Below are 22,112 nucleotides of genomic sequence, written 5' to 3'. Positions count from 1 at the left end.
ATCTGCTGTGGCGATTGCTTAGGACAGGAGAGGCAGCATGCTTTGTTGAGTTGATGGCACCAAAATCAGCTCAGGTTGGGTCACCGGGCACTTGTCTGTTTCTTTATTAATATAATCCTCTGTTGATTCTGGTGGCTTCTGCTGTGATATTTCCATAGCACAAAGCTGAAATCTCAAAACAATTTGAATACGTACCCATTGCAATAGCGCTGGGAGGAAAAAAGAAAGGTATGTCTTTTGTATTTGTTTTCCACTCTCTCCCAGAGAATTCCACTGCAAGCTTTTAAGAAATCTTCCTGATAATGGTGTCTTTTACAAATCTGTTGGACCTACTTTTCCTCCTCTCAAAAAAGAAGATAAGAAAAAAGGAAACAAATAAACAATCACACAGGGAAAAAAAAGCCAACAGAAGACAGAGCTGACTTTGGAAAAGTCTTAGATAGCATTCATTTTGTTTTTCAAGCAGAGTGATGACAAGAACCTGAAAATGAGAGCTTTTGCAATGTGTCGCCTGTGATTTCCAGTATCAAAAAGAGGAAGTCAGAATAGAAGCAATTTCTTCTTGTCTGTTGTTTTTTTTTTTTTTTTTAATGAAGCAAGAATATTTCTTCTTTGAATCAGTTTGCAGAGTTCCAGTATTCTACCACATCAAATTTAAGGTTATTTGTCTTTATGGTCAAGTTAGACCCTGCCTTTTAATGGTTTACGTGTATTCCTTCAGTATCTGCTATGTCATTTTGCTAACTTTTATGGGATCAATACTGTAATTCTTGTAAGCTGTTGCATTCCTTCAAGCAGAATGCCTTCTACCAGTATGATGTTCTTTATTCAGTGAGTTAATTCATTTTCTTTGCTCTTGTATGAAATAGTAAGTGTAAAATCACTGTCTGTTATGCTTTAAAGAAAACATAAATTGTGTTATCCCTGTTCAGTACCTGAGAAATATAACATGTTGTGCATCTGCTAAGTTTCTGTCAATGTTTAGGCAGGCAGATTTTAATGTGTTTAGAATGATGGCAATACATGAAAAATAAAATACTTGTTAGTGTCATAAGCTTTGCTCTTGTTCAGTTCCTGGTGAGGATCACATTAGTATGCATTGTAGCATACTGACACAGACCTGTGTAAGCTCACTGTTCTGTTGACATCATGCCCTTGAATTTTTCTTGTGCAGCCAAACTGTACTGCAGCTGAGCGAGCCATGGCAAGACTTGCAACACACCCCACCTTGAAGCCCAGATTTGCTGAGCTTAAAGGTATGAAACATTTTATTGGATTTTTTATTTCATCTATAGCTTACTGGTGTGTTACCTTGTTCATGTATATTTCTGACGTGAATAAAAGTAAAAAACTAAAAGCTTCTGTAATTAGGCTAACTAGCTGCAGTGAACCAAGCCACAAACTTCAAACCATTTATATGGCTTGAAATTTATATGGCTTTATATGTGATAGTATACAATATGACATTTATTTAATATAGGGTATCAAACAAACAGAGCTTATAGTGGGAATTCTAAAAATCAAATAGATGTAATGGAGTGTTTCTAAATTAAATAGGAACATAAATGGATTATTACAACTGGATTTTCAAAGGCACCTAAAAGGTTTTACAAATCACTTTCTTAATTTTCCCTGAAAACTGTCCTCAGAATCCTTAGGGTATTTTTCCTGGTTATTTAGGATTTCTCTTGAAAGTGGAATTTTCCACCTAAAATTAATGTTAAAAATGGTAAAGTCCTAGTAGTAATGTCACAAAGTTACTTCATTAATAACAGAGCATATCAAATACCCATTTAATTATATATGAACAAATTACTATTAGTTTGCAGTTTTACACACAAAGTGTACATGTGTGTACAAGTATACACTAAGTGAACCTGATTATCAGCTGCAGATTATTTTTGAAAGAGAAGTTCATGGTTTAACCCAATTCATAGTGTATTTATTGATAATATTTTCAGGGTTTTTCCTTCACTTTTGTTGATACTGTATTCTAAGGTATCTCTTGTCCCATGTGTTTGGTAAATACTTCATAAGGACATTCAAAATATGCTCAACAAAACACATACAAGTTGCAAAAATGTTTTATTATATAAAAATAATTAATATGTGGCTGCAACAAAATATTTTTCTGCCCCTTGTACAGCTGCTGTAAAAGCTTTTAAGGATGCAAGAAAGAACCCAGACAAAGCCACTCCTATGAAGAAGGATCAGTCAGAAGAACAGCCTAAATCAGCACAACATTCCAGTAACAACTTGGATGACCAAGCTTGTAAGCGGCCTAAAAAACAGCAAGGGTGTGAACACAAAACAAAACCAGGCATGAAAGTAGAAACTGACAAAGTGGTTGAAGAGCTCTGTGAGAGTGAATCTGAGCAGAAAACTCTGGAAATGGAGAGAGCTAATGCTCCAGAGGACCCTTCATTTCAGGCAGTAAAAATGCAAACAGTTACTCAAAACAAAATAGGAAAGAAGCTTGACTATCAAAAAAGGAAAGAAAATATGAGTATGAACAAATTAAATGCAATAAAAGAAATAATTTATGATAGTGACCAAGGGCATCCCAATGAAAAGGAATACTTTGATGATAGTACTGAAGAGAGGTTTTATAATGAGTCATCAGATTCTGACAGTGACAGCAATGATGATTTCTTCATTGGAAAAGTAAAAAAGAAGAAAAAAGTAGCAGCAGTTAATAATTTTTCTTCAACAAAAGAAAAGGGTAGTGTTCAGAAAAATGTAATGAAAACAGAGAAGAGCAAAGTGTCTGGGACAGCACAGGATTTGGTCATGGAAGAGAGAAAGCCGCTTGCAAAAGAAAGCAACCTGGAGTCAGTGTTCTGCAGATCTTTGTCTACCACAAATCAGAAATCTCAGAACAGAAGGTAAACCTCTTCCCCATGTTATGTTCTCCATTCCTTCCCTCCTTCATGGCAATGAAAATGTGATTTCTAGTTGTGATTTCTAGTAATCCTTACTAAACTAAGAGAATTTCAGCACTTTAAATCTTAGAACATTTTCACAGAAAGTACTCACTAGTCTTCTTAAGCTTTCTTGACAATTTTTTATATTCACAGTAGCACTGATTTATAATTCCTAACTAGATCTAAATGCAAATTCAATCACTTCTAAATAATTCTCTTTCTACTTCTTTATTCATATGGGTGGAACAGTGTTGAGGAAGCTTGCATGTTATGTTTGAAGTTATTCCATTACTGTTTTGATGATGATGATTCTTTATTCACAGGTGTTTGTAATCTTAAAATTTTATTGAAAAATCCTAATTTCTCTTTTTGTTTTTTAGAAATACTAAAGACCAGCCTCTCAAAAAGGAAAGAACAGGTATGTATTACTTAACCTGGGAAAACTAGGAGAGAAAAAACATTTTGAAATTTTGTTGCCTCTGCAGTCTATTCATGATGGGATGTATTCGTTTCTTTTCATGTTTGTGGCACATATTTTAACATTTGTTGTTAAAATGGTCAAACTGTTCAGCTTTCATTTTAATCTGTGGATATTGTCTGCTATTTTCTATTTTCTCACATTCGAAATACATAACAGAAGGTTTGTACTAGCAAGTGCTTTTCTGTCTTTCAAGCAGTTAGTATTACTTGTGCACAGGTAAAGATAACAGATTGTTATATGTAACTAGTACCTTATCTCACATGTAATTTCTTCACTAGCTCCTGAATATGGAATATTTTATTCAGTTTATCTTCTGTGGTACTATTTTGGAATTCATTGGACTAAGGATATAATTCCAGTCATATTGAGTTACATTGTGTAACAGTCATTGGTTTATTGTGAAGAAAAAAGTTTACACTGTGCTGAATGTTTGTCTACACAAATTTAGAGTGTAGTCAGTATTAATAAATCTTAACTATCTGCAGCCTACCAAGTGGCAATTTACCAGGCTGCAAGATGAAGAAATCTTGCTGTGAATATTCAGATGACTGTATTCCCCATGGCTCATTATGAAATTTTTGAAAATATCTGCAATCCCAAGGTAGTTTGCATACTTTTATGAAGGTTCCTGATGTAATTAATGTTTTGTTTTGTACTTGCACAGGTTTTCTTAAAAATGAAACAAAGCTCAAGAAGAAGAAACCATTTGCAAAAGCTTCAGGGGATATTATATGCAACAATAAAAAAGCACCTTTGGAGCAGCCTCTTCATCCTTCATGGGAAGCAAGCAGGCGACGCAGAGAGCAGATGTCTCAAATTACAGCATTCCAGGGGAAAAAGATTAAATTTGATGACTAGACTATATGTAAATGGAGGTTCTAAAAAAAATTTTTTTGCAACTGCTGTTTAAACATCTTTGTTATACTGTCCATATCATTTGCAACCCACAAAATTGCAACTATTATTAACCTACAAAATTGCAACCATTATTTACCATCGTAGAATATCAAGATTGTTTCCTCCATTGTTTGTGCTGTCTGTTGATTAATGTAATGGCCGTTTGGTGCTGGTTCGTAAGTCCCATTATGTAGTGCCACCATTCATGAAACATACCCTACCATGAATAAAGGATATTTAGGAACATAATTTGTGCCCTGTAGGAATAGTACAGATTCTTTGGAGGGGGGTTTGGAAGGGGATTTTTTTGTATGTAAAAAAATTTACTTTATATGAGAGTTTGGTTGTCAAAAGAAAGGTTCTATATTGTATTTCAACTAAGACAAAGTAAAAGATTCTTAAACTTGAAGAGACTTCATAAATTCATCAGTGTATCAGGTAGCTGAAAAGTCAATCTGTTTTAAGCATAATATGGAAATTTCTGGAGAGAATAAAATATTGTGCTTTTAAATTGTGACCTCTGTCCTCTGATTATACTGGCAATTTGAGGAAATGAAGAGGTGTCTTTAATACTTTGTTCTGGTAGTTATGTCTGGATTCTTCAACATGTGTGTCTTGCACTTTCTGAAAGAATGTGAAAACGTGACAAAACTTTGTACACTAAGAAACATTTGACTTTTAAGTGCCAGTTTGACACTGGGAGTTCATCTGATTAGAATATGACAAAAAAATTCATTGAATACTTCTTCAGGTGTTCTTCCACTACCTAATTGAAAGAAATTCTGAACATGTAATTCATCTTTAATAGTGTTGTTTATATAAATGTAGTTACCTTTCATAATCAAATTAATTAATAAACTTGGTAAATGACTGGACTGTACTATTCATGTAGCATTTAGAGATGCCTGAGGAAAGCCCTGCATCACCCCAAAGGCCCATCTAACCTAGTATCTTTGTAAGTAGTCAGAAAGGTGTGCTTTAAGGACAGAGGGAGCACACAGTGATACATCATGCAACATCCATCTCTTCAAGCTTCCCGTTTTACAGCTCAGTGACATCTTGTGATATTGTAGCTCATGGTGTTTAATAATCCTTGATCAATTTCCTGTCTTCAGGTTTGTCTGCTCTTAAATCTCTGGAAACTTGTAGAATATGTCATTCCTTAAGGTGTAGATGGCCTTCCTACATACTGCAGTCTGAAAAAGCTTTGTCTTTTTCCGTGTCTCAGCCAAAGCCATCAGGCCCCTGGGTGGCATTAGAAAATGTTGCCAGCAGTATGAGGATCCTTGACCTGGACTAAGCACAGATAATGCTACATTATACATGTCCCATCTTGTGTTAAGTTCTTGAAAACTAAACCTTCAAGTTGGTCTGTTCTGTATTAATATTTAGGCATGGTTTGCCTCAGTTAGTTAGGCTTTTTTTTTCTATGTACTCAATAAATGTCAGTATATGTAATACTGTCTTTAATGGCATTACCTCCCAGAGGAATGAGAAATTCAAACCACCTTTCATTTCAAAGTGGTTTTGTTGCTATTATTTTCACTGTACTGTATAGAACAGTATTGAAGGCCAAAAGCTTCAAAGTAAAGCACAGAACCTTGTTTACTGTGATTTTTGTAGGATTGTATTTCACAGAAAAAGCCATGCATTTGCCTGCTTACTACAAACTTCAAGATTTCAGATGCAAATGTTAATCTTTAAAGCTTTAAATACAGTAAGTAAATAAATCCTAGATGAATAACACAACAAACAAAGGTTTGGTATGTAACTTCTCTGCTTCCAGTGTAAGGCAAGAGAAATGTCTTTTGGTAGGTGTCATCAGTTGTAACAGTTTTTCATGGACTGCTTACCTTTCTTTTAGCAGATGAGTACCCTATTTAAGGATCAAAAATTTAAAGATTGCAAATAGTTTGAAAAAAACCTCAAGACTTCAAGGAGCCAATGTTCTAAAGTGCTTTTTTTCATGTGCTTAAAAGATCTAGGAGCATTGGTTTATCTTGGCATTAGAGCAAGTTTCTTACTGCATTATTACAGCTGTAATTTGCGGCTATAGAATTCTCCCTGAAGGAAGCCTGACTTATCAAAACATCCCTTTTTTTTTCTTCAAAAATATTCTGAGCTCTTACTTTAAAGAAAAGAAAAAAGATAACATACACTGGACATGAATGAGAGAAGAGAGATTAGGATATTGGCATTACTTCATATTCTAATGGGTTACTGCTACTTTCTGCTGGTGCTTAGTGACTCACCTGGATCACAGCCTTAATACATTGTACAAATGAGTAGTGATGGTGGAGGCTTGATAATATCTTTTATGTGTAACTGGGCGGTTTGTTTATGAACTGATAAACCCAGTGAACTTGCCTGGAGGTTGTTGATAAAGTTTAGAACGTTTTCTCTTCATTATAACAACATAACATTTTCAGCATATATGTGATTTTAACTTATATCATATCTGTGGTACTGTTTAGACAGAGGCCTCTCACAAAGTACTAGCAATTTATTTTTATAGTGACATGGGAAGTTATTTCTTTCTGTGATGGTTAGATTTTAAATGTTGAGAACCATGCTTTTCAGTTCAGTACCATACCGTAGAAGAAATATCTTTAGCCAGGTAAGTACTGTCAGATACTACTAGGCTGCTTCAGGTGCACAGTTTTTTCACTTCAGGCTTACCAACAAATCCATCTCAGATTTTTTCAGTATCTTTTAGACAGTCATCACTAGTTTAAATGTGATTGTTGGGGTTTTTTAATAGCCAATATGTGTGTTATTGATGGGACCATTTTGTAGACTTCCAAACAGGCATAAATACTTCTTTAATCAGGTTTTTTTGGAATTGTTAGATCAGGAAAAATGGGGTTTGAGTGAAAATTCAGTTACAGCAATACTTTCTGGAGCAAAAGTGTTGAGCTGCTTTGTGAATGGTGGTAGATCTGCTGGTGGTAGATCATTTTGTGATACAAGGCAATGTGAAAATGAGATAGTAGAATGGGGGTAGAAGGTACGTGGGAACTAGGAGATGCTTTATTTTCAATAGATTTGAATATACTTTCTGCAATTATCACATACCATTTTTATTGCATTTTTGTATTTGCACAGAAGCTGATCCACTCCAGGTTCTGTGCTCTAGGAATAACACTTAGAGAAATTCTGTTTGAAGTTCTTAGCTCTAATTAGTAGTAGGATAGGAAATACTTTTTAAATAGAGAAACATTATACAAAGAGGGTTATATCTGAAATAATTCTACTTTTATGAATTTTAAAAGATATTACATTGGTTTTGTCTCCATTTACATGAAGCCAAGACTGCAAATTAGTTGATATTTGTGTGTTTGATGACTTCCAATAGGAAGGAGTCTCCAATAAGACTCTTTTTAGCTATTAAACTATTTAGACTCCAAGTCTCTTTTCAACTATTCTCTTCTGTAGTAGTCCCTCAGGGAAGGGACAAGAGATACTTCACAATTCGACTGTTTGATCAGTTCAGCATACAGATTGAAGAGGCAGCAGGACTCTGGGTTGTACTCAGAGGATGTAAATAACAGGATAAAATGTGTTTGGAGTAACTGCATGTTTAATCTGTTAGTCAGTTTTCTAGAGTACACAGACTTCCTACCATGTACTGCTCAAGTATTCTTTCTGTGAAAGCTTAGTTTTTGGAGCAGAAATTCTGAAAGTGCTTTTTAAGTTCCTGTTTTTACCAAGACAGATATGGTAAGGAAATCGTGTGTCCAGATGAACCATATGCCTCCTCCTGTTAAACTTTGACACGTTAATCCTTTTTGTAGTGTGGGGGGTAGTTTATCATGCCTTGAATTTTTTATTTTTTTGTTTCTAGCTTCTTGTCATATTTTTTCTGAGACCATGTCAGCAAGACAGAGTTTTCTTCTTTTTCATGTAGACATAACAACCTTAACTGAAGCCTTCTCACTGAGGGATGGATCTGGCCTGTGCAGTAAGTGTAATACTTCGACAAGCAGAACGCTTGAAACATTTTATTCAAGTCATTTTCACATAAACTTGCAACCATAATACGGGCAGGTAACACAAGAATATGAAAGTGCAGTGAAGAATACAAAGCTAGTGCATGAATATTATAAATTAGAGCTCTTCAGATAAAGATGCAAAGTTACTGAAATATAGACTCTTTGAAGAAAAGTGAAGAAAATAATGAAAAGTCTTCAAGAAAGTTGCAAAAATAAGTGGCATTTCACTGTATCTGTAGCATTTAGTTGCATAATAAAAACCTCCCAATTACATACTCTTTGGTTTTAATTCAAGTTAAAAATCTTTCAGCACCTTTTAGGATTTGGAGAAAATGAAAATGCCTTTTTGGCATAAATGTGAGACACAGGATAAAACCACCTTTCAATGTCTCATTTATGAAAACCACCCTGCTGGTTTTGAATGAGCAGACTGCAAACAATGCATGAATGACAATAGGAAGGTACATTTCATATGTGCATTCATTCTGGAGCAGAAAAAAAACCGAGTAGACTTTTCCTAACACAAAAACATCATCTACACAATTTTTTGGTTCCATTGGTGACCAGTCTGTCATTTTTGTTACACTTTTGTCTAGAAATACACAAATACCAAATGTATTTCAGGATTAAAAAAAATATATAGCAATCCCTTCCTCTAATGAGCCTGACATACATTATGTTCCTTATGTGCAATTCTTAAGTAAAGATTTGAAGTGTGGGAGGTTATTGTTTCACACACATTTATACATTCTGGCTTTTCAGAAGAAATTTCAGACTGCAAGACAGCAAATTCATAGTAGAAATCCCACAAAATTTAAATCTGGTTTTGCTTCCACTGAGACCAATGTCAATTCAAAGATAAGGGAACAAGCCCAATGTCTGGTAAAATGGAATCCAAATATAATGTGCAGTAAAAATAAAAACTTTTTCTAAAACAGTTTTTAAAGATGTTCATAATCCCAAAAACATATTCCAGTATGCAAAAAATAAGGTGTCAAATCTGCAGAGCCAAGATACTGAAAATATTGGTTGGCGCTCCCCTAGTTAGAACTACTTCTACACATGCTATATAATAAACTCTTCTACTGCGTTGTGATTTACTATAGTTAGACAGGGTTGAAGTCACATTCCTTCATTTTTTTTAATCCTAAAATCCCTTGTTTTTCTGTTCATGTCTTAGGCAATTTTTGTGCTATTGTACATCAATGTCATGTTGCTTAACACACATTTCAAAACAAATACAATATTTTGCTACGGAAAAAAAAGCTACATTTTCGTAGCTCCAGTATCCCCAATATTCAAAGTTACAGCATTGAACACCTTTCCAAACGAGGCCATTCCCACTAGTTCCACCTACGCAGATGCTCAAGGCCTTCTGGCTCCTTGCTGACTTCAGTGGAGTTCTGCAAGTACTTAGGGCGCAGACATGAGAGCAGGTGAGTGTGTCAGGCACGAGGGCACCCCCTTCCTGCAGCTGCTCCGTCTCCACTTGGTGCTCTCATATCCCACTTCCAGCATCAGGCACCATGAGGTACGAGCACACCACCTCTTCCCAGGAAGCAGCCCATGCCCACAGCCTGGCTTCCATTCAGTAGCTTTTGTGTCCATTGCCCAAGCTGCTCTCAGGACTTTGACCCCAATTTTGACCTAAGTCTATAGAAAGGTGAATGCGCTTGCATCCCTTAACGCCTCTTATACCTAAGAACTCTTTGGGCTGAGATTTCAGAAGCCTGGACTTTAAACAGGCCCTCGTTTTTGCAGACATATGTAACAAATGGTCTTCTCATAAATCAAGTTTCCAAATTTTGCTTCTGTTCATTTCCCATACTGGTTAGAGATTGCTATAATGGATCTCACAGCAAACAGAAAGGGACCTGCAGGTATAAATTAGATTATTCTGCACCCTCTCCCACTGGTGTGTAGGAATCACCAGGCTGCTGGTTCTCAGGTTCCTTTTAAGTTCTGATTGTGCAAATTTGTAACTAAGTTATGATTAAGGTGGAAATAAATAAATGTACTAAAGAACAGCTGATCTGTGAAGGATGTTATGGTAATTAATCAGACTTCCAAATTGAATCCATAGGGTTCTAAAGCATAAAATATTTCCAAATACTACCTGAAGTATTCTCAATAGTGATAATAAAACCTCTCCATACTCCTCAGATTTTTAAATTTTTAACTATATTGAATAGCACTTTTTTCCTTTTTTTTTTAATATACTGAGCTTCCAATATTTCATTAGGTGTTTTGAACTGCTCATCAAATTAATGAACACCAATCAATATTTCTAGGTCCCATTGCTCCAAAGTAGATTCTTCTTCATTTTACATGATCAGAAATCTTCTGGAAAAAAAAAGCCAGATCCCCTTGTGATATGTCATTTCACAGTTTAAAACAAAAATCACAGCTACTGTAGCTTACAGCAGGGTGCACTGCAAAAGCAAAATAATTTGGGGATGGGAGGAGGAGTAGTACACCCAGCACCAGTTAAGCAGTTCAGCAAAAACCTTAATGGGCTGGAAGTTTTTCCCCTTAACAATGTTGCATTTTGTTCCTGAACAGCCTAAGTAGGATGTCAAATACACTGACTTTTGCTTTTCCTCTCTACATAGTATATTTTCAACTTTGCTATTTTGAATACTGAGATATACATTTTAAAGTCAACTACAGTACTTAAGGGGGAAGCAGGTAGTAGGTTTTCTTCACACTAAAAATACTTTGTAAGAGATTCTGACCTACTTCTGTTTGTGGTGCCACCTGAGTTAATTGCCTGTATTATTTTGATGGTTAACCTGTTAAAGTTGGATGTTTTTCACAGATGACCACATCAGGGTCTCTTCATCATCTCCAAGAGCCCACTTCTTGACAGGTATTTTTTATCCACATTAAGTTTGCAGGACTTTTTTAAAAGTCCCACCTTGAAAAATTTCTTGAACATATAAAGGTGGGCAAGCTTTTTAATTAATTTTCACAGATGAAAGTTGTATTTCAAAACCCCATCTGTTTTTCACTTAAGAAAATGGAAAAACTTCTAATGTATTAAAAATGTAAACATAACTTTTCTTGCAGGGGTATAACTGATATATATAATATATATGTATTTCTCTGCTATATGTTAATATTCCTTGAAAACTGAACATACTTCTGTCTTTCATATCAATGTGTCCTAGCAAGAATTTTTAATAGTACTGTATCATCACTCTTAATCTGTTTTTCATCATTGTCTTTTCTGAGATAGCTGACATTAGTACTTTCTCTTGAGTTTTATTTAATTCATTTTGTGTACATTTTTTTCTACGTTTTTAAATATGTTCAACTCATTCACCAGTAATATTCCCACTGCAATCTACTATCACGTAAACTCCAGATTTGAAGGAGCTAAGAAATGGTCCCATGTTTTTATGAATGAGTTAGATTATCAAAATTTAAAATATCTCTAAATGAAGCACCAGTTTCCTGCATTTCAATAGCAATACAAGTAATGCCAATTTAGATTCTCAAAATCCAGTTAAGTTTTGGTTGAGAAGCAGCAGAAGTGCTTCAAAGTCACATAAGGTGTGTGGGCATATCTGTGTATGTTCTGTAGTTTTGTTTCTATAGTGTTTGCATCCTAGTGAAGTTTGTATAATGATACTTCAGTTCAAAACATCTGTCACCATCTCGTCCACTTCTTGCAAATTTCTCAGTATCTGTTGAAAGAGGAGAAATAATTTTATGCAGGTGAGCAGGCACGCACAGAAAGAGGAACTGCTGAATACCCACTTGTCAGCTGGAAAGCACAAGTCAGCCAACAGTAACAGACATTTGGTTTCCTAGCCCTGCGTGAATATGTACCTGAGAGGAGAGATATAATGTATGGTGTACATATATACATGTGTGTATATATACATATATATATACACACATACACACACATATATATGTGTGTGTGTATATATATATGAGGGGTTAGCCTGGAGAAGAGGAGGCTGAGGGGAGATCTCATCACTCTCTACGAATCCCTGAGGAAAGGAGGCAGTGGTGAGGTGTGGGTTGGTCTCTTCTCCCACATAACCAGTGAGACAGGATGAGAGGAAATGGCCTCAAGAGGAGGTTTAGATGGGAATCAGAGGAAACTTCTTCACATAAAGGGTTGTAAAGCATTAGAGCAGAATACCCAGGGAAGTAGTGGGGTCACTATCCCTGGAAGTGTTCATAAGCCATATGAATATGGCACTTGAGAATATGGTTTAATGGTGAGTGTGGTGTTGGTCTGAGGTTGATGGCTGGACTTCATGATCTAAAAGGTCTTTCTGACATTAACTGTTCTATTATTTTATGTACTCAGTAATATTTTCAGAGGTAAGATGGGGAGATTAGATGTTAAAAGCGTGAAATGTAAGTTTGGCTCATTTAACTACTGAGTTCCTAATGCAAAGTAAGGAATGAATATTTCACAGGCTAACTAGGCAAGTCACACTAATCCAGTCTGTTTCACTGATACTGTTATAGAAGACTGCACTGGTCATATGTTTTACTTTTCCTTCACTGCTCTGGAATTTGTTTCATATGAACTCTCTACAATGTTAATGCTCCTTATACAAACCGAATGAAGTCTCTTGATAAATATTTCATATGAGGAACTTACACAGTGTTCTGAGAACTGCTTACCTCTGTGTTACAGAAGACTGCTTTCTCTGTGTGTGTTTCACAGATACTAAGGTACAGTAGATCTATCATGAGGACATTTATTAAATGAATTTACCTTTTTGGAGGAAAAAAATGTAAAAAAGGCACTTTTTTGGCATTGCTTAAACTTTTAAAGAGCAAAACTGTAAATTAAGGATGTGTGAAAGAACTGTTTCAGGGAGAGTGGCTGCTCTGCAAGCAGCCGCAGCAGTGAAGTAACACACATGTTACTTGGGATTTTGCACAAGATCTTAAAGAGCACTCTAGCTGCTCAGTTGTGTGTGGGTGGTGTAAAAGGGTACTGAATGATCCTAGAGAGGTCCTAATGTCAGTACAAAGGAAGGCGTGCGAGCCAGAGGTTGTTATCTGGCAGACCAGGCAGGAGCAGCAGTTTTGGGAAGTGTTACATATTCCAACGGTGTGAGTGCGAGAGCAAAATTCCTGCAAATTTTAAAATTCCCACAAAACAAAATCCTGTCAGTGGGGCCCAGTGGCAGAGAGGGCAGCAGTGGGGAGGCACTCACGGGGAGATGGTGCAGCCAGAGGCGTAGGCGTGGTGGCCCGTGTAGCGGATGTCGCAGCGGACAATGTTGTTGGAGTAGTCGGATTCAGGCACCAGGTAGCTGGGGTTCACACTCACCTGCAGGGGAGAGAGCACACTGCTGTCTGCTGCCCCTTCAGCTGGTAACTTACATGCCAAAGCATGTATGCAAATGATTTGCTTCTTTCTTTAAACAGGAAAACACTCCCAAAAAAACCCCAAACCTCCCCATTCCCAATAGGCTTACCTTCAGAATGTAATTTCCAGGTTTTACATCAGTAATATCAATCCATTGGCAATCTATGTCAGCATTGTAAGTGTCGTAGCAGCCAGGGCTCAGACCCTTAGGAATGAAGTTAAGATGGATGTGAAAAAACATGAATCTTTAAAAACAGTGACATTCTAGACATTAGGGACACTCAGACTGAAGTTCACTTAGCTATCACAGTCCACTTAGAAAATTAACTTAGAAAAGGAATCTTATTTTTAGCTGGCAGTTTATTTGTGTGTCTAAGCTAGAGAACACCTAAGTCTAATGTACCACTTTTATAGATTGCCTTTTATTGCTACTGGATAAAAAACACCTATAATATTGACAGTTACCTCACAGTCGTTCATCTGTGAGGTATCTGTATTTTCTTATAATCACTTGTTACAGTACTCCTTTTATGTCCAAACTGTTGATGATGTTATTTCCTGTTCTTCACATAAGATCAGAAGACAATAAAAATTGACCAAAGACTGGAGGTAAGTATCTGTAATTGTTGAGTGAATATCTCTGAGATCATGAGTACAGACTTGATCACCATGGTGGATCCTCTCTCTACCCTTAGGAATGATGTAACATTTTGCTATGGATGTGCCATCTTTGAATAGTAGGGCTAAGGGCCATTTTCACATTGAGCTTTGCATGGAAATGGTCTCTCTTCAGACAAATAGTGACACAAGAATCTGAGGGAACTGAAAATGTAGCCTTTATTCCAGATGCATCTTTCTGAAAAATTCTTCCTTGTTAGGAACATGAATAAGAAACACCACATATGAATGTGTTGGTGGTTCAAAGCTAGTGTCTTTAGCTGTGGCCAATACACATTGCTCTAGGCAGAGCTGATCTGTTCTGGCAACACACAGAGTGCAGAAAACCCAAGTCCTGCAGGAATTCCCTCTTGACCCAGCTGGTGATCAGCTCAGACTCTTGCATGTTTGTGCCAAGTCTGAGGCTGGAGGAAAGTTTTACAGTCCAATTACAAACCCCTGAAATATGGGCTTCCAATGGAAATGCTGACACAGCCGTGATTCTAGTGACACAAATACTCAGCTGTAAAATATGTATGTTGCTTAGTTAGATGTCATAGTCTGCAGAAGTAGAAAAGGTATTTATAAAACCTCTTCAAAGCCTCTATGTATTGCAGATCATTCATTATAGTTAAAATTCAGATGTGGACACGTCAGCCAGGGAAACATAGCTGTCATTTCTCTGTGACAGAATAACTACCTTCTAGATTAAAAGCTGCAGAGTAAGGAATATAGGTTTGTGTGTACCTATGGCCACACTGAGTTAAACCACAGATCCAGCAAAGCTCAGTGTCATGTCTCTGGCAGTGGTCAGCAGCAGATTCTTAATGAGAAAAGAGCATAAGGAATGGGATGTGTAATGTCAAGCAAATTCCTTCCACCAGGCATTTAACTGTATTTAAGGCACAGGGTACCATTTGATCTTTGTGTTTAATAACATCTGTTACTTTGTCTAAATTTTTCTTGAGCCCATGGAGATTTTTGATCTCTGCAACATCCAATGCCTAGGAATTTAATACTTCATTCCTGTGTCCAAAGAGCAGTCCTCTCTGTTTTAAAGCTGTTACCTGACAGGTCTTCAGTTCATATATTGACAGAAACATCAACTATTGTCAGTAAATATCAAAAATTTCCTCTTTAAATCCACAACCAGTCAAGTTTTGGTCTTAACGTCTGGTTTTCCAGATGGAATAGTCTATGAAATTTCTTAGCCATACTACACTGCTGATCAACCTTGTTCTGCTGGGGTTGGCTACTTAGGATTTTTTAAGCTTTTCTTTAGCAGTTCTGAAAGGTGGTGATGCAATGTTCAAGACAGGATTCTTGCATGGATTTGTCTATCATAATGGTATGTTTCCTCTTCCATGTTCCCCTAATAAGCCCTGGCACTTGGCTTTATGTTGGTATGTGCCCCCATAACATCCACACAGGTGCCACTCTCTTAAACAGCCTCCTGCTCTGCGGGCACAGAACAATACCCTGAGATTCCTGTGCCAGGCTGCCTGCCAGCAGCTGCTGGTGTTAGAGAAATCCAGCCCCTTACAGCTTCAGACTCCACAAGGGAGAAAATACCAGCTATGAGCTCTGGCACCAGCCTACAATGTCAGTTTAGGGAGATGAACATTGGGAACAGCTTCTTTATGGGCTGTCTTGTGTGCCTCTTAGCAAGCCTGACCAGTCCTACTGCCACGAGCACTTGTGGTGTGTTTTAACACAATTCAGTTAGCAGTGGTGCTACGCTAGTGAGTGTCACTGCCCTTTAACAAGAAACCCACAGTTAACAGCACGTGGGTGAATTGCCAGTCTCCAGGTTAGTATCTTGGTCTCTATAATGGGGAATTCCAGAAGCTAGTTAGGGAATCAGGTGATTGACAGAAAATTTATCCAAACACAAACCCGTGGTTGTCTCCAAAGCAGCTCCTACCTGTGTGTGTGCTGTACATGCATACCGCCTGTAATATCCATAATCACAGGAAGTATCTTCAAGGCAGAAACTTGCTTTGTGACCCTCAGCAACTTTTCTGTGTGAGCTTGCATCCAACAAGTCATAGTGGCTGAATTCATCCATGCTGTGGTAATGTCTGTTAAACCACAGATACATTATTAGAGATGGATCAGATCTCAGCAATAACATTTTCACATATTCCTATTTGATCTACATCCCGTTAAATCTGGACAAATTTAATTACTTCCCAAAACTTGTGTGTTAGTACACTTTCCTACTACTGACCACTCAATTATTTTCATTACTCTCATTTTCAAGTACCACATGTCATCCTATAAATAAATAATGGGTTTTAATTTGTTATGGGAAAGATTCCATAGCAGCACTGTTTTTCCAAAATTTTGTTTCACCTCTTTTCCAACAACAATAGCAAGTATTAAATAGTTCATATTTGAATTGAACATCTTATAAGTGCCTTTAACCATAGGTTTGCTAGGAATGCTTACCTTACATACCATAAATTCCATGGAAGTTTGCTACTTGCTAGCAAAACCCCAACAATTTGGTTTCACATTTCCATGGCCCTCAGACAATGTAACATATTTGTAACATTGGTGAAGACAAAATCTGCATAAAGAAATCATCTTCTGTGTACTGGGAATGCAGATTTCATTCAATATCAGCTATTTTTATAGTGTGTACTTAATACTGTCTCTATTTCAGAAGTGTTTATTCTTTTGATTTGGGCAAAGTTTTTGCCCATTTTTCTTGCTTTCACACAAAGGGACTTCTAGCTCTTACTGTGGAGTTTTAGCACCTCTTATTCTTGTAATTTCACCCTTTCCAAAAGGGTGGGAAAATAAACTTGTCTTCTCTACCTGCACTGTATCTTTTGGCTGCCGTTACTTTTGAATGATTTCAGCTCAAGAGGGATATGAGAAAGACCTAATCAACAAAACTCAAATGTGTTGGTAAAACAAAGCAGCACAGGAGCCTCAAAGCGCATCCAGAACACTAAAACCAGTCCACAGATGATGATGACTAACACTGAGGTCTGACGGCTAGCCAAAGCAACTGGCAGTTTGGGTTCATTTCTAAACGAGTTTGCTTCACTGTTATGGAAATGATCATGAGAGCTGCATTTTTTTGTAGGCAATGTATTTTCTGTCCAAGAACTGAATCAACATCAGAGACACTTTGCATCTGGACAGTGATGTCTATTGTGGCACAGTAAGAAAATGTTCTACAAATGGAAAACTTCAACTGCTCTCTACTCATTTCATCCATTTATCAAGTTTGTAAGCATGAGGGTTGGATTTTTGTTATTGGTGGAGATTTTTTTTTAGGGATAGAGGTTAACTAAAGCATTTGTGGAGGTTTTTTGTTAAGTTTGATTTAGTTTTAGCTTTTTTGATGCATGTAAGATTTATAAATTGATAATTGAGTCTTTTTTGAAAGAATTTGTTCTAATGATACTGATTTTTCATTCAATACCTAAAGCCTCTACACCTAGAGAGAAATATTCCATTGGCTCAGAGGCTTCAGACCTAACCCACATTGCATACCATTTTTAAAAAAGATTAAGTTATCACTTATGTGCCTGTAGCAGCACAGTTGTATTATAAATAAGGTGGAAGTAAGTATTCTGAGTAATTAGTTCCAGTATTTTATAACTGCTCCTGCTGAGAAGTAGCAAAAACTGGAACAAACCTGCAAATTCCTGCATGTGAGTTTTCCACAAAAGGTACAGGTTTGCAGTGTTACCTGCTTGTTCTGCTACATTTCCCTTGCTGTGTTTCCAGCAAATATACTATTTCTAGAGCAATGCTGCTATGTCAAAATATCATCATATATAGATAGGATATTATTGATAAAGGGATCAGTCAACTCAGGAGCTTTCCTTTTCCAAATTGATCAGACCACTCCTTGGAAGAACTAGATTATTAAGTTCAGCTCAAGAAGTATGGGTCACTGTTTAAAATGAGGTGTAATTATAGGGAATATGCTAGTAAATGTACATTTTAGGGTTTCTATTTATTTTTACGTGGTTGGGACTTTTATTTACTTAAATGTACACTTAAATGTAAGTGGACTATATGTAAAATAAAAGGAGAAAGTGCTACTGTCAAATCTCATTTCAAACTTGTATTTGTATTTAATCTACACATTGTAAGAGTTTCCTACGTATGGATAAGCTTTGTATCCATCTTCGTTTCATGTGTCTGTGCAAAGTGTAATTATCACTACCTACAAATAGTAATTACCACAACATAAAATTAATCAGATAGTAAAAGGCTAAAGTTTCCCCATGGTTTCTCTCTACTTCACTTTAGTTTTAGAAAATGTTGCCTTGTAAGTGACAATTGTTAGTGAAAAGCATAATTAGAAGATGCCATACTGAGCACTTCACTCACTGGTGACAGCTGTGCCACTCCCATGAGTAACGGGGTCTGCTGGGCAGAAAATCCGATGTGCCTTGATTTTTCACTCTTTGGGGGAATCTCAGGAGCACCCGATTGTCATAGTCCCTGACATCTGCTCGATAGGCTGAGCTGCAATGGTGCAAAACAAAGAAAACAAAGGAAAAAGCCATAAGTATATGCAAGAAATACTTTGAAAAAATGCTTTATATTGTCTCAGAAGTAACTGATAGCAGAGATCTTTTCAGGCTCCATAAGCCTCATGCATTGGAGATTCACAGAGGAATTCCATATGGTGTGGAAATGCCTGGTGTCAGACCAATACCTGAGTAAAATTCAGACCTGGTTTTAATTTTATAAATGGAAGTTTGACAACTGACTGATTCTCTCTATGAAGAAGATCACTGCTGAGCTGTAAAATTACTCTGGTACCAAAAAACATAATTTTATTAGTTGCTGTTAACCAAAAATAACTCCCTGTGTATGCAAGATCACAAAACATATGTCTGATTCTGTTATAAAAAAACCCCAAAAAACTAATATGTATATGAATGAGGCTGTGTTTTCCCATTCTACATAGTTATTATCTACACTCTTTTAAATTTTTTAAATACTGGAATATTTTAATCAACTAATGGCCAGCAAGAACACTTCAATGAGTCTTCACTGTGAAGCTAGCAAAAAAAAAACCAAAACTGCTATGTCTTTTTTTTTTTTTTTTTTTTTTTTTTTGCAAGTGAAGAGCAGGCATGACCCTGAAACATAAATTTATGATGCTGGTAAATAAATAAATTTGTTTTGCATGATAAGGTATCAAACAAGTTAAAGTGGTTAAAACCAGCCATGTTGATTTCTTTCCAAAGAAAACAGGAAAAATCCATCTTTGCCAACTGGACAAGACCTAACTTCATAACAAAGCTGTTATTTCAACCCCTTAAGAGACTCTGAAACACTTTTCAGAGGGATTTTAGTTTTAGGAGACATTAAAAGGCATAGGCCCAGAAACAATTAGCTTATTATAATCTTAAGAGTAAATTGTGCTGGTTAAGAATAGGGGTTTTGTTCTTCAGTTTTTGGGTTTTTTTTGGTTTTTTTTTTTATGAAGAAACATATGATCTTGTGGGAGTAGAGGAGGGAGATTAACAGAATGAAGTTGTTTTCTAGGTGCCTCCATTTCACAAAATTCAGAAATGTTCAAGTGAGCCTGACAATAAAAACATGTAATACAACTTTCCACAGCGTGTATGTTCTTCATGAGATCCGCAGCTTGTCTCTCTAATGTGGCAGGACTGCTTTCTCTACCACCTGCCACAAACTTGGAAGAAGGTTACAAAGGGCTGTGTTTCCGTGAGCCCTCCAACCTCACTTTTCTCCTTCCTCACCGCGTTCACAGGTGGAAACAGGAGCACAGCAACCGGCAAAATCTTGGGACAATGCCTACCTTGCCAAGCAGTTCTCCTCGGCAGCACATCTCAAGTTATACATGGACATCCTCTGGACATACGTGGACGCCTGGATGTAATAGGGATCCGGGACTAAGTCAGGGAGACCTGCAGTTCATCAAACCAACCACATAACAGTAAGATCAACCCAGGACACGTTTGCAAATATTTGGCTACCATCCCAGTCGTTAGGAAGCCATCGTTTTGCTACGGACCCCTGCTCTCCGTTAACCTCGCATTCCCCTTTGCCCAGGCTTATCCCAAACACCCCACCGCAACCACGACGCCCGGAACCCCCGGTGGGTTCATCGGCAGCTCGCCCCTCTCCCGGGCGCGGGGACTGGGCTGCCCGCAGCCCGAGAGCTCCCTCGGGTTCTGCCCCGAGCGAGGGCCAGGCAGGGCCAGCGGGCCCCGCAGCTCCTCCCGCCGGCAGCGGCAGGATCGGGGCCGCGGGCAGGGCAGGGACGGCGCGGACGGAAAGGAGGGCTCTTACCGTACTGGAAGTAGCCGGTGCCGTAGCCAGGTCTGTACCTGCTGCCCTGGCGGGGCCTCTCGTAGGTGTCGTAGTAGTTGTAGTAGGGGTTATCGTCCGTGTACTTGTAGGGGTTGTAGGGGTCGTCTCCTACCATGACATCTTCCCGGCCGGGTCTGAAGCTGCCCAGGGGCGGCAGGCTGCCGGCCCCGGCGCTGCTCCCGTTGCCGTCGGTGCCAGTGCCGCCGGCGGGGCTGGGTCGCGGCGCCCCCGAGGAGGCGCCCCGGGCCGCGGAGGCGGCGGCCCCTGGGCTCCGCTGCGGGGCAGCGGCGCGACCCCCGGAGGAAGCCTGGTAGCCGGCCTGGAACCAGTGCCGAGCCCCGGAGCCCCCGCGGCTGCCGGCGGCGGGCTGGGGCTGGGGCTGGGGCTGGGGCTGCGCGGCGGCGGCGGCGGCGTTGCGGGCGGCGGCTCTCCGCGGCAGCCCCGTGCCGTTGTTCCGCAGCAGCAGGATGGGGCTGCCCGCCGCCTCGGCCGCCTGCCTGCGCCGCGGGGGCTGGTACTGGGAGCCCAGGCTGAGCAGGCTGTACACCTGCCCGTTGTTCTCCCACTGGATCCGCTGCCTCCAGGCGGCGGGGGGCGGCGGGGGATCCCGGCGCGGCGGCTGCTGCTGGCAGCCGGCGGGCCAGAGGCAGCTCCAGTAGATGCACGCGTGAAGCTGGGCGAGCAGGAGCCCCGGCGGCGCGAAACGCATCTTCTCCTCTTTCGTGGGCGCCGGCGGGTAGAGAGATACGGGCGAAACCGAGAGGAGAGGGAGGGGGGTGGCGAGAGGAGAGCGAGGGGCGCCTTTCCTGCTCGGGATGGAGCGGGAAGGGGGGGGGGGGGGGGGAGGGCGGTGCGGGGCGGCCGAGGGGTGCGGGCTGCGCTTCTGGAAGGGTCGGGCGGGCAGCGGGGTCTCAGGCGCTGCAGCACCCGGGAGGTGCCATCGGGCAGGTCGGGCCGTCGGAAAGGAAACCCGGCCCGGGGGAGGCGGCGAGAGCGGCTTTTCTTCTCCCCGGTATTTATAGGCGAGGGGATGCGAATGGGAGCCGGAGCAAACAATCAGCCTCTCATCGTCCTCCGGCCCGCGCTGGTGTCTGGAGCGAGGGAAGGAGGAGGAGAGACCAGGGACTTTAAACTTGCTGGCACGCTCGCAAAGTTACACAAGCCCCGCTGGCTGGGCTGGCTGCACCCCCGCCATTTGTTCACGTAATGCGGCTGGAAACGTGCGGCCCTGACAGTTCCCCCCAAGGCCGCCCCCCGCCCGCCCCGCGCGGGGGCGGCTCGGGGGGAACGGGGCGGCTCGGGGGGAACGGGGCGGCTCGGGCCGGCGCGGCGGCGGGGGCTCCCCACCCTCCCTCCCTCCCTGCCTGCCCTGCCCTGCCTGCCCTGCCCTGCCTCCCCCCGCGCCCCGAGCCGCGCCGAGCCGTGCCGAGCCTGCGGCGGGCGGGCGCGCTCAGACACACGTAGGCTGCCAGAGTATGCCGTGGGGCAGCGCC

General features: G+C 39.8%; 2 protein-coding genes across 2 annotated transcripts in view; one reads left to right on the top strand and one right to left on the bottom strand.

Annotated features, from left to right (window-relative positions):
- The window catches only part of SRFBP1 (serum response factor binding protein 1), a 61,419-nt gene extending 56,242 nt beyond the window's left edge, over positions 1–5,177 (top strand). Inside the window, exons 5-8 of the mRNA XM_066569008.1 lie at positions 1,175–1,256; positions 2,147–2,885; positions 3,305–3,342; positions 4,070–5,177. Of these exons, the coding sequence (XP_066425105.1) occupies positions 1,175–1,256; positions 2,147–2,885; positions 3,305–3,342; positions 4,070–4,263 (1,053 nt within the window). The 3' untranslated portion in view covers positions 4,264–5,177. The remainder of the gene's footprint in view (positions 1–1,174; positions 1,257–2,146; positions 2,886–3,304; positions 3,343–4,069) is intronic.
- An 8,305-nt stretch (positions 5,178–13,482) lies between these two features.
- LOX (lysyl oxidase) lies at positions 13,483–21,328 on the bottom strand. Its single transcript, XM_066569570.1, has 6 exons — positions 20,599–21,328; positions 20,105–20,213; positions 18,658–18,795; positions 16,223–16,379; positions 13,751–13,846; positions 13,483–13,602 (listed from the first exon to the last, which is right to left on the bottom strand). Exons 1-6 carry the CDS (start codon positions 21,326–21,328, stop codon positions 13,483–13,485), a joined length of 1,350 nt encoding a protein of 449 aa, XP_066425667.1.
- Between the last annotated feature and the right edge of the window lie 784 nt (positions 21,329–22,112).

The sequence above is a fragment of the Molothrus aeneus genome, chromosome Z (genome assembly GCF_037042795.1).
Source record: "Molothrus aeneus isolate 106 chromosome Z, BPBGC_Maene_1.0, whole genome shotgun sequence".
Lineage (NCBI taxonomy): Eukaryota > Metazoa > Chordata > Aves > Passeriformes > Icteridae > Molothrus > Molothrus aeneus.
The sequence above is the reverse complement of the archived record's forward strand: the minus strand, read 5'-3'. Positions and strand labels throughout refer to the sequence as shown.

Coding starts and splice junctions, on each gene's coding strand:
- LOX (XM_066569570.1), bottom strand. CDS start 21,328: ATGCGTTTCGCGCCGCCGGGGCTCCTGCTCGCCCAGCTTCACGCGTGC. Junction 20,214..20,598: donor CACCGGCTACTTCCAGTACG/GTAAGAGCCCTC, acceptor GATGAACTGCAG/GTCTCCCTGACTTAGTCCCG. Junction 18,796..20,104: donor GAGGAGAACTGCTTGGCAAG/GTAGGCATTGTC, acceptor GCACCATTGCAG/CTCAGCCTATCGAGCAGATG.